General features: G+C 43.0%; 1 protein-coding gene across 2 annotated transcripts in view; it reads left to right on the top strand.

Annotated features, from left to right (window-relative positions):
* The window catches only part of kcnd2 (potassium voltage-gated channel, Shal-related subfamily, member 2), a 513,722-nt gene that overhangs the window by 470,053 nt on the left and 24,476 nt on the right, over positions 1-19,193 (top strand). For both annotated transcript variants that reach the window (XM_068051228.1, XM_068051227.1), the window contains exon 2: positions 4,107-4,269. In XM_068051228.1, coding sequence (XP_067907329.1) covers positions 4,107-4,269 — 163 coding nt within the window. The remainder of the gene's footprint in view (positions 1-4,106; positions 4,270-19,193) is intronic.

The following is a 19,193-nucleotide window of genomic DNA, read 5'->3' as shown; positions in this document are numbered from 1 at the left end:
TCATGCCCTTTTCATATAAATTCATTTAATTTGAGCCACATGCTGTTTTATAAAATTACCTGATACCATTTCAAAGTGGAAGTTACTAACCTGCAGATTTTAGTAAAGGATAATGCACATTCAGGAGTGTGTATTATCCCTTAATGTAACACAGAAAAGAGTTCAGATTACATCATTCTGCCAGGTTATTACTGCCATCTCAATCCCAAGATGCATTGCTGTCTTGAAGTACACTCCAGGCTGAATTATTCTGAATTTGGAATTGAGATTCTCCCACCTGAAAGATCTGAAACATGTTATCAGTGTTAGGGTCTGAAGTTCTGTTAATGGATGATAAATATCTGGTAGTTTACGATAATAGGGTTAACAGGTGTTGAGGTGTGAATTAGTTAATTGTATTCAAGTGTGTATATATAAAGAAGAGTCAGCCAACCCTAAAAGCTGGTTGTATTCAACTAATTGTGGATCTGGCAATGTTTTATTGGTACTTTGTAGAAAAACTAGCAGGCATTTTCTTGATGCGTGTGGACGATTTTCTGTGGGGAGGATCTGAGGCATTTGAGAAAGTTATGGCAGATAAAGTTCTGCAGGAATTTAAAATTGGAAGTGCGGCTTCTGGAGCTTTTAATTTATAGGGCTGAATATTAGGCAGACTAAGTTGGGGGAAACCCTAAATCAGCAGTCTTACTTAGAGAATGTTAAGAGGATCCCAGTAAATCAGGCTCGATCCTCACAAAAGGAAACTCTGCAACCAAGGAAGAAGTAGACCAGTTAAGGAGCTTAATCAGGCAGTTGAACTGGTTGTGCACACAGACTAGGCCGGATGCTTGCTATGATGTATTAGAATTGAGCACCAGGCTGAAACATGCTACTGTTGGGGAAGTGCTGCAAAAAAAATAAGACATTGAAGAGATTGAGTTTTGAAACATGTACACTCCAGTTTCCAGCGTTGGGTGACTCAGAAGAGATGCAATTGGTCATTTTTAGTGACGCCTCACATGCTAATCTTGCCGATGGTTATTCGAGCGCAGCAGGGTTTGTTATATTTTTGGTGGGAAGAAATGGTAAATGTTGTCCATTAGCTTGGGAATCGAAGAAAATAAAGAGGCTAGTTAAAAGCACCTTAGCTGCTGAGACACTTGCACTGATAGAAGCGATAGAAATGGGTATGTATTTATCGAGTATTTTGAAGGAACTCTTGTATAAGGGGCAATTGGAGAAGAGTTTTCCTATAGATTGTTATATTGATAACCATTTTCTCTGGGGCAATGCCCATTCAACAAAAGGTGTGGCAGAAGAGGTTGAGGATTGATCTCGCGAGTATAAAAGAAATGTTGGAAAGAAAAGAAATGAGAAATAATGTAAAGAAAAATGTGTCTATTTGTTTTTTTATTATGGATGATAAATATCTGGTAGTTCAAGATAATGGGGTGAACAGGTATTGGGTATTAATTAGTTAATTGTATTCAAGTGTGTATAGAGAAAGAAGAGCCAGCCAGCACTGGCTGGTGGTGGTATTTGGAGAGCTGAAGTAAACTCTGTGACAAGCAATAAACAATCTACAACAAAGCATCCTAGTCTCACTGTCTTCTTCACAAACCAGCTTGGAGATTTCTCTAACAATCAGGATAGTTGGAATTACTTGGGATTAGAAAACAACTTCTATAGAGAGGCAAAAGCTCCTCCTGTGTCCAAAAGGAAGCTATCTTTAAAATGTGTACATTAATAAGAAATAGGAGTAGCAGTAGACCATTCAGCCCTTTGAGCATGCTCCACCATTCAACACAATCATGGTTGATCGTCTACCTCAGCTCCACCTTCCTGCACTATCCGCATATCCCTTAATCCCTTTAGTATCCAAAAGTTTATTGATCTCTATCTTGAACATACTCAACAACTGAGTATCTGGAGCCCTCTGCAGTAGAGAATTCCAAAGATCCATAACCCTTTGAGTGAAGAAATTTCTAATTTCAGTTCTAAATGGTAGATCCCTTATTCTGAGACTGTGATCCCTAGTTCTAGACCCCACCTACCACCCTCAGCCAGGGTAAAAATCCTCCCAGCATCTACCCTACCAAGCCCCTTAAGAATGTTATATGCTTCAATGAGATCACATCTCATTCTTCTCAATTACAGGAACTATAAGGCTAGACTAGTCAATCTCTCCTCATAGGACCATTGCCTCATCCCAGCAATCAATCTAGTGGACCTTTGTTGCACTCCCTCTAAGGTAAATATACCCTTCCTTAGGTAAGGAGACCAGAACTGTACATAATACTCTAGTTGTGGTCTCACCAAGCCCCTATAAAATGTAGTAAGACTTCTTCACTCTTTTACTCCAATCCCTTTTGTAATAAAGGGACATACCATTTGCTTTCCTAATTGCTTTGCTGTAGCTGTATGTTAACTTTCTGTGATTCGTGTACAATGACACCCAGCTCCTTCTGAATCCTAATATTTCCCAGTCTCTCACCATTTCTGCTTTTCTATTTTTCTTTCCAAAGTGGATAACTTCACACTTTGCCACATTATATTCCATCTGCCATGTTCTTGCTCACTCACCTAACCTGTCTATATCCCTTTGCAGCCTCTTTGCATCCTCCTCATAGCTTACTTTCCCACCTAACTTTGTATCATCAGCAAACTTGGATACATTACACTCGATCCCCTCATCTAAGTCATTGATGTAGATTGTAAATAGCTGAGGCTCAAGCACTGATCCTTGTGGTATCCTGCTAGTTACAGCTTGCCAACCTGAAAATGATCAATTTATTCCTACTCCGTTTTCTGTCCATCACAAATTCTCAATCCATGCTAATATATCATCCCCAATCCCCATACTCCTTATATTTGGGTAATAACCTCCTGTGTGCTTTCTGAAAATCCACTGGTTCCCCCTTATCCATCCTGCTAACTACAACCTCAAAAACTCCAGAGGATTTGTCGAGCACAATTTCCCTTTCATAACTCTCCCCAATCATATTATGATTCTCTAAATGCTCTGTTACCACATCCCTAATAATAGTTTCTAGTATTTTCCCTACTACTGATATCAGGCTAACTGGCCTTTCTTTCCCTGCCTTCTCTCTCTTCCTCCTTTTGTGAATAATGGGATTACTTTTGCAACCTTCCAATCCATATGGGAACTGTTCTAGAATTTATGGAATTCTAGAAGATTCAAACCAATGCGCAATACTAGATCTAAAATAGTCTTTTTCCTAGTTGGTACTTGACATACTGATCTAGGAAACTCTCTTGTATACATTCCATTAACTCGTTCTCCACACTATTACTGCAAATTTGGTTTGCCCAGCCTATATGGAAATTAAAGTCCCTCATGGTTACTGTATTACCCTTGTACATGGCACCTTTAATTTCTTGATTTACACTCTGCCTGACACTACAATTATTGTTAGGGAGCCTATAAACAACTCCAGCTCTTGTTTCATAGCTCCGCCCAAACTGCTTCTACATCTTGATTTTCCTAGCTAACGTCCCTTCTCTCTACTGCCTTTATCACATCTTTTATTATCAGGGCAACCGCCCCCCCACCCCCTCCCCACTTATTCCATTTTCCTATCTCTTCTAAAAGTCAAGTATTCTGGAATATTTAGTTCCCACTTGCTCACTCTGCAACCATATCTCCATAATGGCTATTAGGCTAATTATAGTAATGTGCTTTTTGTTCTGTGGTTATTATCTGAAGGAGTAGATATTGTAGATCCATAATATAAATAGTTGGCAGGACTGAGTAAAAGAATAATTTCTTGCTTTTCAGAGATATTTTTAACAAACTTGTCATTTTATTTTAACAAAACCTTTCTTTATAATTTCCTAAAGAACAAAATGAACAGAAGTGCACGTTGTTTGGCATGCTGGTCAGACTTTGATAGAAACAAAGCGTGGGAAAAAGACTTTAAACAAAACTGAAATTAAGTTGATTTTTGCGACTCTGATATGCATATTGTAAATGTTCTTCCTATATCTGACAGAAATTGATTACACTGCTGTAATCTGCTGTATATCTTTTATTTATAAATATTGTTCTAAAAGCCTGCTGGTTATCTTATTGTTAAAACTCTGATGATTTGTTCTTTTTGGTGCAGGTATGGTGATATGGTACCAAAGACCATTGCTGGGAAGATTTTTGGTTCTATCTGTTCTTTAAGTGGTGTGTTGGTTATTGCCTTACCAGTCCCTGTGATTGTCTCCAACTTCAGCCGTATCTACCATCAGAACCAACGGGCAGATAAACGCAAGGCGCAGAAGGTACTGTGCTGCTTAATTCTCTTATAGTCAATATACATATGACTAATGCACCTGAGACTTATTTATGATGTGTTTAGGGTTTATGCTGGTTTTTTTGTGCCGGTAAGTACACCATCAATGTTTCAATAGTTTAATCCCCATCAACAAAAGTAAGATATGCTTCAATACTTCATTATTTTGGAGTGGGGTAAGTAGAGAATTTTGTGACTGCAATGTTTCCAAGAACTTGTTTATCAATTTGAATAACAACTCCATTTAATCAAATGAAAGAAGTACATGAAGATAATTGTAATATTTTCATTTCTTTTGAAAATGTTATCAATCAGAAGACTAATGATTGTCAGCTCATTTTTGGTAGTTGTGGCTCAGGACCCTGATTTACATATGGTGGTCTCAACTAAAGAAGAGCTAGTTTTAATCCTTTAAGTACTTAATGTCTTTTGAATCTATGAAAATTGTAAATCATCCATCACTTCATTCTTTCCACTTTCAGGAGCAGAACTTTCACCTTCTGTGGAGCATAAAGCAGGCAGTAGCAGATTGGCTGCTCATTACACACCTCACTCAATGGTCCTTTCAGTTGTAATTGAAAGCTATGCATTAAAAGTTAATGTTGCAACATAGCATTAGGAGTCCCTGCCTGCTTTATCATCCATCTCTTTTAGGTTTCTCAGGCCATGGCGCTATTCTTGGCCAAAAGGATAATAAGATGATATTCATTGCCAATAAAACTGAGTTAGATGCAAGAACTCTCGATTTCAATTAGCACAGAGATGCTGAAACTAACCTTACCCTCATTCAGACCAAATTCCTGCATATGGCTGACTAAAAGCTTGGTGAGAGTTAGGTTTAAAGGAGTGCCTTAAAGGAGGAGAAAAAGTAGAGAGGCAGGAAAGTTTAGGAAGGTAAATATTAGAACTAAAGGCTTCAACAACTTTTTTTTATTCGTTCATGGGATGTGGGCTTTGCTGGCTAGACCAGCATTTATTGCCCATCCCTACTTGCCCTTGAGAAGGTGATGGTGAGCCGCCTTCTTGAACTGCTGCAGTCCATGTGGGATAGGTACACCCACAGTGCGGTTAGGAAGGGAGTTCTAGGATTTTAACCCAGCAACAGTGAAGGAACGGCAATATAATTCCAAGTCAGGATGGTGTGTGGTTTGGAGGGGAACTTGCAGGTAGTGGTGTTCCCATACATCTGCTGCCCTAGTTCTTCTAGGTGGTAGAGGTTGTGGGTTCGGAAGGCTTCACCTCCAATGGTGGGCAAAGAAAGTTGGAGATGCACAAGAGGCCAGAGTTGGAGGAAAGCAGAAGTCTTGGCGATAAGGATGGGCAAGGCCGCACAGGGATATGAGTTTTGGATGAGCTCAACATTTTGGAGGATGGAAGATGGGCAGCTGGTCAGAACATTGGAATAGTTGTGTGTGGAAGTAGGAAAACTATGGATGAGGATTTCAGCAGCGATGGATTAAGGACAGGGCAGAGATGGGGGATGTTCTGGAGGTGGACGTAGGTGGTCTCTGTGATGGAGAAGCTATGTCCACAGCTCAAGTCAGGGTCAAATAGGATACCAAGGTAGCGAACAGTCTGGTTGAGACTGAAGCAGTGGCCAGGGAGGGGGATGGAATCAATGGCTAGGGTATGGGATTTGTGGCAGGAGTCATAGGCAATGGCTTTAGTCTTGTTAGTGTTTAATTAGAGGAAATTTCAGATCATCCAGGACTGGATGCCAGACAAGCAGTCTGACAACACAGAGAGAGTGGAGGGGCCAAGAAAGCTATGGCATTCCATATGTGTAATAAAAGCCATCACTTAACTTCTCTCTTTGTTCTTTTGGTGATGATCTTAAGTTTATGCACTCTAGGTACCAACTCACGGATTTTTTTTTTATCCATTCATGGGATGTGAGCATTGCTGGCAAGGCCAGCATTTGTTGCCCATCATTTATTGCTCATGCCCTTGAGAAAAATTTGGTAAGCCGCATACTTGAACTGCTGGTACATCCACAGCACTGTTAGGGAGGGAGTTCCAGGATTTTGACTCAGCAACAGTGAAGGAACGGCGATATATTTCCATGTCAGGATGGTGTGTGACTCACAGGGGATCTTGCAGCTAGTGTTGTTCCCATGTGTCTGCTGTCCTTGTTCTTCTAGGTGGTAGAGGCCACGAGTTTGGAAGGTTCTGACGATCCCCTATCCTTGGTGAGTTGCTGCACTGCATCTTGTAGATGGAACCTGCTGCTGCCACTGTGCACCAGTGGTGGAGGGGGTGAATGTTTAAGATGGTGGATGGTGTGCCGATCAAGCGGGCTGCTTTGTCCTGGATGGTGTTGAGCTTCTTGAATGTTCTTGGAGCTGCTTTCATCCAGACAAGTGAAGAGTATTCCATCACACAGGCTTTGGGGAAATCAAGAAGTGAGTTAGGAAATAGCTCACCCTATTTACCTTATCAAAACCTTTCAGAATTTTGAACATCTCTATCAGATCTCCTCTTAGACCTTCTTTGGTCTAATTAAAAACGCTTCAGTGTCTCAAGCCTCCGCTGATAACTAAAGTCTCTCATCCTTGATATCATCTTGGTAAACCCCTTCTATACTGTTTCCAAGGCATTAATGTTCTTGCTAAAGTATGGCACCGAAAACTGGACACAATATTCTAACTATCCTTATCTGTGTGGATCAATCCCATATATGCAATGTGCTTAGTTAGGTCATTGCTAGAGTACTGCATACAGTTCTGAGCATTGCATTGCAGGAAAGTTGTGATCACACTGGAGAGGGTACAGAGGGATTTACAAGGATGCTGCCAGGAATGGAGAATTTTAGCTATGAGGATAGGCTAGAGAAGTTTTCTTTAGAACAAAGGAAGCTGAGGGAAGAATTTATTGAGGTGCATAAAATAATGAAGGGCATTGATAGAGTGGATAGGAAGGTTCTATTTCCCTTAGCAGAGAGGTCAATAACCACGGGATACAGAAATAATGTAATTGGTGGGAGGATTAGAGGGGAGTTGAGAAATTTTATTCACCCAGAGGGTGGTGGAGGTCTAGAGCTCATTGTCTGATAGGGTGGTAGAGGCAGAAACCCTCATCACACTTGAAGTGCAGTAATTTACAAGACTACGGACTGAGAGCTGAAAAGTGGGGTTAGGCTGGATGGATGTTTTAGTGCCAGCACAACCAAAATGGGCTGACTGGCTTCCTTTTGTGCTGTAAATTTCTATGATTCTACAATTTCAGTTTGCTCCATTGGTCCCCAGCAAGGTAAGTAAGGAATGGGGGATGGTTCAGGAAAATCCACAAACATTGGGAGCTGCCTGGAGTGGGGGAGGCCAACAAGGAACCTTTAACAAGTAAGACAAAGTGAACTTACCTGGGCCTTGTATGGCCAGGATGTTGCCTACCACTGACTCTTGCTGGTGGGTCAGAGATTGCGTAGCTATTAGTCAATGGCTATTAAAATGGCATGTACTTTCTGATAACATAATTGGGACACAATGTCGCCAATTAAATTAGAGCCCTGGTCCTCTGGGGCAGGTAGCCTTTCCATCCCTGTTCAAGGAAGTTAAGGTGCGGGATGCCAAGAATGTGCAGGAACATGGTGGAACACCCCCACTATCTTAACCACACTGTTTCTGTCGGGCTGTGGGATTGGGGGTGTGGGGATTAAAATCAGGCATCAAGAGTTCTTCCTCCCATTATAGCTCTGAGTAGAAGGCTTTAGAGAAGCAGGTCCAGACATATCACTATTCGAGCATTTCAGTCTCAGAACTGGGTATCACTTCCTCTTGCCAGGCCATTACTAAGGTACTGTTACCTTGGAAGATCGCATCAAAGCTTGGGACAATAAAAACTCTCAAAATGAGTTCAGGCTGTCTCAGTTCCTGCTCAATTATAGCCAATGTGAACAGAATTAATTGAATGGCTCATTGTATTTCAGCCTTTCTTGCACGCTCAACAATTATTTTTGCTGCCTCCAAAAACTAATTTAACCAGAGGTTTGCACACTTAGTTGTTAATGCAAAGAATTGAAACTTTTTTCCATTATAAAAGAATTTTCTGTTTATGTTGTGTTTGGTGGAGGCCATTAATGGAGGAGACTCAAAAGAGCAGGATTTGGACAAAAAATATTCTGTAGCAAGATATATGTGCCTCTTTCACACACTTTTAGAGAGGATAGATTGGACTGGTTATATCTGTTCTTCTTCAATCTGCTACAGAATTGTAATTGATAAAATTCAAGAGCTTGTTGCAATTGAAACTTCAATTGATAGAGTGAAATATTGAAGGTAAGGTGTAAAGGGATAAATATGCCATTGGTAGATCAGTGGATAAAAGCACTGCATGCTGAGCCACACAGACGAGAAAATTACCAAGAGAACACAGGTGTGTATACTCACCACTTTTCAGAATGAACCACTCGATGGTGATTAGGAACAGGAACCCTATCTATTTTTTCCTTCTTTGGCCTAGTGACATTGAGGTCAGTTGTAAGGTCCCACCAGCTGCACCAAGCCAACTGAGATGAGTTAATTCAGCAGAGACCAAAGATCATCCTGAGAATTTCCTAGTCTGCACGGTTTAGCATGCAGAGCAAGCACGCACTCACTGAGCTACCGCTGACAGATCTGGTTGAAGTTTTACCTTTGATATTTTACTTTAGCTATTTATAGCAATAATTGAGGACTCAGGAATGCATATAAAGCTTCAATAGGTCAAAAGAGAAATGTTTGGCTATATCCTTCATCAGAACTGCCATAGTCATACTGGACAACCAACCCTCTATCATACGGTTCTCCAACCCAACTGCGGCAGTTCTGATGGAGGATTGCACCCAAACCATTAACCTATCTTTTTTCAGATCCTGATCAACCTGCTGTGCATTTCAAGCCATTTCTTCTTTTATTTTTGACTTATAGCTTTTACAGTTTTTCTTTTACCCATATGGTGAAAGAAGTTACTTATGTATCATTTATTTCTTTTTCATAACACACTCAGCCCATAATGATGAGATTAAATTCTCCTCTTTGTGCGCTGTCAGGATCCTTTGAGAAATAAATTGAGGCAATCTCAGATAAATTGCTTTGAACACCTTTTGGAATTGACTGACATTCCTGTTCCAGGGAGGTGCAAACCTGATCTTCGAAGGTAGGAACCCCTTTTATATTTTTAATAATACTCAAATTGTTTGCAAACTGTTTTGATACAACCTGGAACTCGAGGCCAAGCAAGCATTTGAGGTATAAACGTGGCGATTTTCTTTCTTCTGATTGATAGCAAGCAATAAAGAAGATGTAGTTTAAGAAAATAATTGGTACTTTTTTGCTTGGGTGCTCATTTACATCTGCACAGCAGGTTTATCCAGTTCAGTACCTCTTTGTCCAGATATTCTTTGAACTTAAAAGCTCACCTTTCAAATTAATATGAGGCTGCCAGTGCATTTATTTTGCAGGTCCAGTCACATGCTGGAGAAACTAGCTTCATTAAAAAACCCATAAAAATATTAAACTATTTGGAGTAAAATATTCCTTTTTATAAATCTTCAGAAATGTTCTCTCACAGAGACCTACTTGTGTGTCACGAGCCTCAGGCTCACTTTGGAGTTTGTTCCTGGGGGTTCAAAAATCCAGGCTGACACTTCAGTGCAGTATTGAGAGAGCGCTGCACTGTCAGAGGTACTGTCTTTGGTTAAACTGAGGCCCCATCTACTCTCTCAGGTGGACAAAGATCTCATGACACTGTTATGAAGAAGAGCAGGAGAGTTACATAGAAACATAGAAAATAGGAGCAGGAGTAGGCCATTCGACCCTTCGAGCCTGCTCCGCCATTCATTATGATCATGGCTGATCATCCAACTCAGTAACCTGTTGTCACTTTTGCCCCATACCCTTTGATCCCTTTAGACCCAAGAGCTATATCTAACTCCTTCTTGAAAACATACAATGTTTTGGCCTCAACTGCTTTCTGTGGTAGCGAATTCCACAGGCTCACCACTCTCTGGGTGAAAAAATTTCTCCTCATCTCAGTCCTGAAAGGTTTACCCCGTATCCTTAGACTATGACCCCTGGTTCTGGACTCCCCCATCATTGGAAATCTTCAGCTATCCCTGAAGGTGTTGTCTTATGAAAAAAGGTTGAGCATTTTGGGCCTATATTCATTGAAGTTTAGAAGGTTGAGAGGTGATCTTATTGAAACATATGAAGATTCCAAGGAGGCTTGACAGGATAGATGCTGAGAGGATATTTCCTCTCGTGGGGGAATCTAGAACTGAGGGGCACAGTTTAAAAATAAGGGGTCTCGCACTTAAGATGGAAATGAGGAGGAATTTCTTTTCTCAGAGGGTTGTTAATCTTAGGAATTCTCTTCCCCAGACAGCAGTAGAGACTCAGTCATTGAATATATTCAAGCTGAGTTAGATAGATTTTTGATCTACAGGGGAGTCAACAGTTATGGCGGGCCGGCAGTAAAGTGGAGTTAAGGCCACAATCAGATCAGCCATGGTCTTATTGAATGGCAGAGCAAGCTCGAGGGGCCCAATGGCCTACTCCTGATCCTATTTCTTATGATTTTATGCTCTTATTATGGCATCCTGGCTAATATTTATCCCTGAATCAACATCACTAAAACAGCTGATCTGATTATTCTCACATTTTATTTGTGGGAGCCTGCTGTGTGCAAAATTGGCTACTGCATTTCCTATGTGACAACAGTGATAACATTTCCAAAATACTTCATTGGCTGTAAAGTGCTTTGGGATGTCCTGGAGTCATGAAAGGCACGATGTAAATGCAAGCCTTTCTTTCAATTATTGAGTTGGCTTTCTTGCCTTTTTCGGTTGTAAATGCCTCGGAGTTCTTCGATAAGACAAAATTCACGTCCTTTTAATGAGGGGTTGGGAGGAGCAAACCTGCTCTTCTCGGCTCTACATTTAGGTAAGTTAGTTACCTTCTTTGTTGACAGGTGTTCAGTATGGCTGGTTTCTCTGAGTGCAGCCTGCCTCAGGACAAACGAATGTTATAGCGGGGACTTCGAACAAGCGGTAGGCCTCTATAACCTCTTCCAGGCCTACAACCCTCTGACATCTCGGTGCTCCTTGAGTTGCATGTGCGCTAGGTTCTTGAATTCCTTCCCTAAGTCTCTCCGCCTCTCTACCACTCTCTTCTCCTTTAAGACATTTCTTTAAACCTACTTCTGTGGCAAGGCTTTTGCTCAACTGTCCTATTATCTCCTTATATGGCTTGGTGTTAAATTTTGTTTGATAGGTCAACCTAGCTCTGTTGACCCTGCAAAGTCCTCCTTACTGGCATCTGGGGGCTTGTGCCAAAGTTGGGAGAGCTGTCCCACAGACTAGTCAAGCAACAGCCTGACATTGTCATACTCACCGAATCAGACCTAACAGACAATGTCCAAGACACCGCCATGACCATCCCCGGTTATGTCCTGTCCCACCGGCAGGAGGTGGCGGCACAGTGGTATACTGTCAGGAGGGAATTGTCCTGGGAGTCCTCAACATCGACTCCAGACCCCTTGAAGACTCATAGCATCAGGTCAAACATGGGTAAGGAAACCTCCTGCTGATTCACCTACTGCCCCCCTCAGCTGATGAATCAGTGCTTCTCCATGTTGAACACCACTTGGAGGAAGCACTGAGGATGGCAAGGGTACAGAATGTACTCTGGGTGGGGGACTTCAATGTCCATCACCAAGACTGACTTGATAGCACCACAACTGAGCGAGCTGGCCGAGTCATAAAGGATATAGCTGCTAGACCGGATATGCGGCAGGTGATGAGGGAACCAACAAGAGGGAAAAACATATTTGACCTCGTCCTCACCGATCTGCCTGCCGCAGATGCATCTGTCCATGGCAGTATTGGTAGGAGTGACAACTGCACAGTCCTTGTGGAGACAATGTTCTGTCTTCACATTGAGGATACCCTCCATCGTGTTGTGTGGCACTACCACCGTGCTAAATGGGATAGATTTCGAACAGACCTAGCAATGGAAAACTGGGCATCCATAATGCGCTGTGGGCCATCAGCAGCCGCAGAATTGTATTCAACCACAATCTGTAAACTCATGGTCTAGCATATCCCCCACTCTACCATTACCATCAAGCCAGGGGATCAACCTTGGTTCAATGAAGAGTGTAGGAGGGCATGCCAGGAACAGCACAAGGTATACCTCAAAATTAGGTGTCAACCTGGTGAAGCTACAACCCGGGACTACTTGTGTGCCAAACAGCAAAACGATTCCACAGCCAACGGATCAGATCTAAGCTCTGCAGCCAGAGCTAAGCACATCCAGCCGTGAATGGTAGTGGGCAATTAAACAACTAACAGGAGGAGGTGGCTTCACAAATATCCCAATCCTCAATGATGGGGGAACCCAGCACATCAATGCAAAATATAAGGCTGAAGCATTTGCAACAATCTTCAGCCAAAAATGCCGAGTGGATGATCCATCTCGGCCTCCTCCTGAAGTTGCCAGCATCACAGATGTCAGTCTTCAGCCAATTCGATTCACTCCACCTGATATCAAGTAACGACTGAAGGCACTGGATACTGCAAAGGCTGTGGGCCCTGACAACATTCCGGCAATAGCACTGAAGACCTGTGCTCCAGAACTTGCCATGCCCCTAGCCAAGCTGTTCCAGTACAGCTACAACACTGCATCTACCCAGCAATGTGGAAAATTGCCCAGATATGTCCTGTACACAAAAAGCAGGACAAATCCAACCTGGCCAGTTACTGACCCATCAGTCTACTCTCGATCGTCTGTAAAGTGATGTAAAGTGTTGGCGAGTGTGCTATCAAGCAGCACTTGCTTCACAATAACCTGCTCAGTGACGCTCAGTTTACGTTCCGCCATAGCCACTCAGTTCCTGACCTCAGTACAGCATTCGTTCAAACATGGACAAAAAGGCTGAACTCAAGAGGTGAAGTGAGATTGACTGCCCTTAACATCAAGGCAGCATTTGACCAAGTATGGCATCAAGGAGCCCTAGCAAAACTGGAGTCAATGGGAAACATGGGAAAAACTCTCCGCTGGTTGTGATTGTTGGAGGTCAAGGACATCAGTGCAGGAGTTCCTCAGGGTAGTGTCCTAGGCCCAACCATCTTCAGCTGCTTCATCAATGACCTTCCTTCAATCATAAAGTCAGAACTGGGGATGTTCGCTGATGATTGCACAATGTTCAGCACCATTCGCGATTCCTCAGATACTGAAGCAGTCTGTGTAGATATGCAGCAAGACCTGGACAATATCCAGGCTTGAGCTGATAAGTGGCAAGTAGCATTCGCTCCACACAAATGCCAGACAAAGACCATCTCCAACAAGACAGAATCTAACCATCTCCCCTTGACATTCAATGGCATTACAATCATTGAAACCCCCAATATCAATATCCTGGGGGTTACCATTGACCAGAAACTGAACTGGAGTAGCCACATAAATACCGTGGCTCCAAGAGCAGGTCAGAGGCTAGGAATCCTGCGGCAAGTAACTCACCTCCTGACTCCCCAAATCCTGTCCACCATCTACAAGGCACAAGTCAGGAGTGTGATGGAATACTCTGCACTTGCCTGGATGGGTGCAGCTCCAACAACACTCAAGAAGTTCAATACCATCCAGGACAAAGCAACCCTCTGGATTGGTACCCCATCTACAAACATTCACTCCCTCCACTATCGACGCATAGTGGCAACAGAGTGTACCATCTACAAGATGCACTGCAGCAACACACCGAGGCACTTTCCAAACTTGCAAACTCTACCACCTAGAAGGACAAGGGCAGCAGATGCCTGGGACACCACCACCTGCAAGTTCCCTTCCAAGTCACACACCATCCTGACTTGGAACTATATCGCCGCTCCTTTACTATCGCTGGGTCAAAATCCTGGAACTCCCTTCCTAACAGGACTGTCTGTGTACCTACCCCACAGGGACTGCAGTGGATCAAGAAGGCAGCTCACCACCACCTTCTCTCGGGCAACTAGGGATGGACAATAAATGCTGGTCTGGCCAGCGACGCCCACATCTCATGAATGAATTGAAAAATTTACAAGGACTAGGGGACACAGATTTAAGGTTTTGGGCAAGAGATGCGGGGGGATGTGAGGAAGAACTTTTTAACATAGTGAATGGTAATGACCTGGAACTTGCTTCCTGCTGGGCCGATCAATGATTTGAAAAGGAAATTGGATAGGTACTTGAGGGAAATATAGTAGGGAAATGGGACTGACTGCATTTCTGTACAGAGAGCAAGGACCTGATGGGCCAAATGGCCAATGCTTCTGAGCAACCTCACCCAAACTCATTTCCAAACCATTTCAATGGAAGCGTATAACACTTTCCCACTCCAACACCCCATCTTGCAACAGCATAACCCCCAACTCACATTGACCATTGCCACAGGAGATCTGCTTATGTTATATAATTTCCCTATGAGTATTTAATGTTCTGTATTAAAATAAAAGAAAATGTAAAAAAATAAGCAAAAAGATTGTAACTGGCCAGTTATGGTACATGCAGATCACAAAAAGAGCAAAACCTGAGAAATATTTAATAAAGCTGAGTGTGTGAAAGACACTGTTACTCCATTAACCTGTGGCATCTGAGGGAGAAAGTTCACAGAACATTGTTTTAATTGGCTTCCTATCAAGATGAATCCTTTGATAAATTCTGCAGTAGTATCAATTGATTGGCCTTATTTTCCCTTTGGTTATTTATGTGAATACACAACATTTTTATACTAAGTTTTAAGTACACGGTAGAACAAGATAAACAGAAACCATCTGTCAAAATTCTTTGCCAAAATATTTGATCAGGTACAGTGCCCAAGGTAACAGCAATGCACGTGTTGTCTGCATATTCGAATCTACTGGGGCAGTGATGAGACCTCTAATAAGCATATGTATACAGATGCTTTTAATTTTAAACATAAAATGCTATATTATGTTTAAATGATTCACAAAGCAACAGTGATTCATTTTTAAAATATGCATGTAAATTATTCTCCTTTCATTGTCTGTTATGTAACATGATCATAGGACCTTCCCAAGCTATTTCGAAATCTATTTTTCCATATAATATTTGAATTGGCTATGTGATGCAACTGACCAGTTGAGATAAGTGCAGCTTCAGACTTTTATTCAACACAGGTGTGACAGCAGAAAAACATGAAGCTATATTACAGTCCAAAACCGGGGACCATAAAAAAGGATGGTCACTAATAAATCCAATAAGGAATTCAGCAGAAACTTCCTTACTCAAAGTGGTGAGAATGTGGAACTTGCTACCGCATGGTTTAGGCAAATAGGGTAGATGCCTATAAGGGAAAACTAGATAAGTACATAAGGGAGAAAGAAATAGAAAGATATGTTGATAGGCTGAAATGAGTAGGGTGGGAATAGGCATTACTGGAGCATGGACACCAGCATAGACCTGTTGGGTCCGAATGGCCTGTTTCATGCAACGCTGATTTGACGCCAGTGATGCCATTTTGGAGCTCAGCACTCCAGCTTATGCCCTCTCTTAACCTTGCACAGTTGAACACAGATTCAGCAGCAGGAATGAACCCTCACCAGCGCTATTTAAAGGGATCATCATCTACTTACAGATTAATTGCTCGTTGATTTCTTTTGGCTGTTGCCACGATTCTACAAGTGTTTGGTGCTTTCTATAGTCGTTTGAAGTTGCAAATGTCTACAAGGAATGGTGTGGCAGGACTAGAACATGCACTGTAGCAACTCGCCAAAGCTCCTTCGACAGCACCTTCCAAACCTGTGACCTCTACCACCTAGAAGGACAAGGGCAGCAGACATGTGGGAACACCTCCACCTGCAAGTTCTCCTCCAAGTTACACACCATCCTGACTTGGAACTATATTGCCATTCCTTTACTGTTGCTGGGTCCAAATCCTGGAACTCCCTCCCTAACAGCACTGTGGATGTACCTACACAACATGGACTGCAGCAGTTCAAGAAGGTGGCTCACCACCACCTTCTCAAGGGTATGAGCAATAAGTTATGGACAATAAATACTGGCCTTGCCAGCGACAATCACATCCCATGAACACATTTTTAAAAAGTTGCTGAAAGACTTTTTGCTGATTTTTAGGCTTCTGTACAAACCAGTTGCTCCCAGACATAAGTACACTGGTAAGCATCCCTCTCAGAATACAACATGACTTAGAGAATGAACAGAGGCCTCGCAGAGCAGGACAAGCTGCTGGAAGAGGAAGGAGGAGGAAAAGGTTCTCAGCAGGAGGCCATATCTGCCCAGGGTGTTCATGGAGCAGTTCTGTTACTTGAACCTCAACGAGGAACAATATGTGAGACATCTGCGCTTCAGCAAGGACGTCCTCATTCGAAATCTGCTATGACTGCAACCTGAAAATAGGGCAAGGACCGTATTGCCAATGGCTGTGAAGATGACTGCAGTGATTAACTTCTGTGCGTCTGGTTCCTTTTAGGCTGGAGCCGAAGATATTTGCAACATCTCACAGTTTGCTGTCCACTGTTACATAAGGGAGGTCACTGAGGCGCTCTACTCAATGAGAGCTAAATACATTTAATTCTGTCTTGGCAGACACAAGCAGGCATAGTAAGCATGCAGCTTTGCTAGGATTGCAGTCTTCCCCATGGTGCAGGTGCCATTGACTGCATGCACATCACTTTGTGGGCGCCGCATGTCAACACTTCCCTATACTGGAACCAAAAAGGATGCCAGTCCCTCAGTGCCCATCTGGTATGTGACCATAGACAATGAATCATGCAGATTTATCCATAACTGGCAACAGTTATGATGCCTTCATTCTACAGCAGCCGGCTGTTCCAACTGCATTTGAGCCACCATGTTAAACCAAAGGATGGCTACTGGGCAACAAGGGCTATCCACTGACAGCAGAGCTGATGACTTTGATGTGCAATTTACATACACGTACGTAACATGCATACAATTACAAACATGTTGCCACGCAAAATATGATAGAGCTGACCTTCGGTGTGTTAAAATCATGCTTCTGCTGCCTGGACCACCCTGGAGGAGCCCTGCAATACTCAGATTCATGGTGGTCTACTGCATGCTGCACAACTTCACCATCCAGTGACTGCAGCATGGCTGGTGAAAGGCTGTTGGCTTTCAGTGGGGGAGACTGCAGATGGTCTTGGAGGACGACCTCGAGCAGCTCTGGAGCTAGAAGGCTCGGCTGCGGACTGCACCATCTCGACATGGATGGCAGCAGTCTGGGCTGGTCGGCTGACAGGTAACAGCAAGGTTACTGGTTACTGGTCCCAGCTCCTCCTAGCAGAGCCAGTGGAAATCTTCCCCCATAATTTTAGATATTAGGTTAAGTCTAAAAATGTTTCATACGGTGCAATCTCGGTGTGTTTGTTGGGGTGGGGCAGATGGTGGTGGGTGCATATGTGTTTGTTTTCAACATGCTGCCTGGTTATTCAGTAAATCTTTGTGAGGGTTGTGATGGTGACCGAATGTGACGATGCATTTATTAATAGAGCAGTAGATTTAAGGATGAGTGTTTGCATGAGTTCATGTACTGTAGTGGATTTTATCATTGTTAAAAAAAATGCCATGTTCCAGGTAAGTAAAGCTTATTCAAAAATAGCACATTAGCTATCTGTTGTATAAACAGGACTTTTTAAATTTCACAGCACAATAGACTGTAATTTCCACTTGAGTGAATATTTTCTGTCCTGAAATTATAATCAATTAGGAAAGAACGACAAAACATTTGCAGTCAAATTAGTATCTTTATTGCAACAGTACTTCTTTAAATACAGGATTTCTAGTTATTGTTTCACCAAAGACTTTAACAGAATCAAAAATTCTCATTCTGGAAAAGCTACATAAAACTGTCCGTGTGTAAAAACAGACCCAGAAATATAAATACAAATTTTGACATGAATTTGGCCTTGTGACTTGTTTTTATCGTCATAGGGCTGAATTTAGGGCCGGCGACAGGGGTTATGCCACTGGGTTCGAAAGCGTAGAGCAAACCCGCTTCAGTGGGACTCAGGGATAGGTCTTGTCAGCAACAGACAGTTAATTAATCCCTAATAAGGACTGCCACCCACCCCAAGAGCTGCCAGCCAATCAGAGAACCAGCAGCTCAGCAGCCTCAACAGTGCCACCGGGAGCGGTGGCCACTGCTGGGACTGCACCTGGAGGAGGCAGGCACATCAATGGCCGTGTGCCCCACAACCAGATAAATGGGGTCTGAGGTGCAGGGACAAGTTAGATACGCCCCAGCGAGTGGGGGGTGGGATTTGGTGAGGGCAGGCTGTGCCATTGCTGCCTGGGACCCCCCCCCCCATGGGCTAAAGCGTGCCCAAAAAGGAGGGGCCTCCACTTCTCAGCCCACCAGGAGGCCACAAGGGCTCACCTGGTAGTTTTCCCATGCGCAAAGGGCCCCCCCTGACACTGGTAAAATGCCAGCAGGGACAGGAAGAGGCCCTTAATTGGCCACTTAAGTGGCTCAATTGGGCTTTGGGTGGGAGAGCTATCCACCACCTTTCCCGCCTCTGGCAAATGGCATGGCAAGAGGAAGATGATGGGCACGCCACCTGATGCCTTCATGCACCATCTTGCCAGCCAGCCTCCCTCCCAGCCTGACCCCAAAGGGCTGGTAAAATCCAGCCCATAAAATATGAAAGTCTGATTGGGAACTGTTTTCTCCTGAGTTGAAAAGGCTGGATTACATCTGATGGGCTCAATATCATTCGAGGAATAAACACTTTATTTCTTTGAAATCTGTCTGGTATAATTTCAGCACCTGTCATTGAAGAGAACAGCTTCCTAACTACCAATCTTATTTCATGTGTTACGACCAAGGCGGGAACAGCGCACTGTCAACTCAGTCCCATCACTGCACAGGTCGCAGCATATTATTAACGTTTTCTCGCCCAAC

This window comes from Heterodontus francisci, chromosome 18 (assembly GCF_036365525.1).
Source record: "Heterodontus francisci isolate sHetFra1 chromosome 18, sHetFra1.hap1, whole genome shotgun sequence".
NCBI lineage: Eukaryota > Metazoa > Chordata > Chondrichthyes > Heterodontiformes > Heterodontidae > Heterodontus > Heterodontus francisci.
This window is presented reverse-complemented; position numbering and strand designations above follow the sequence as displayed.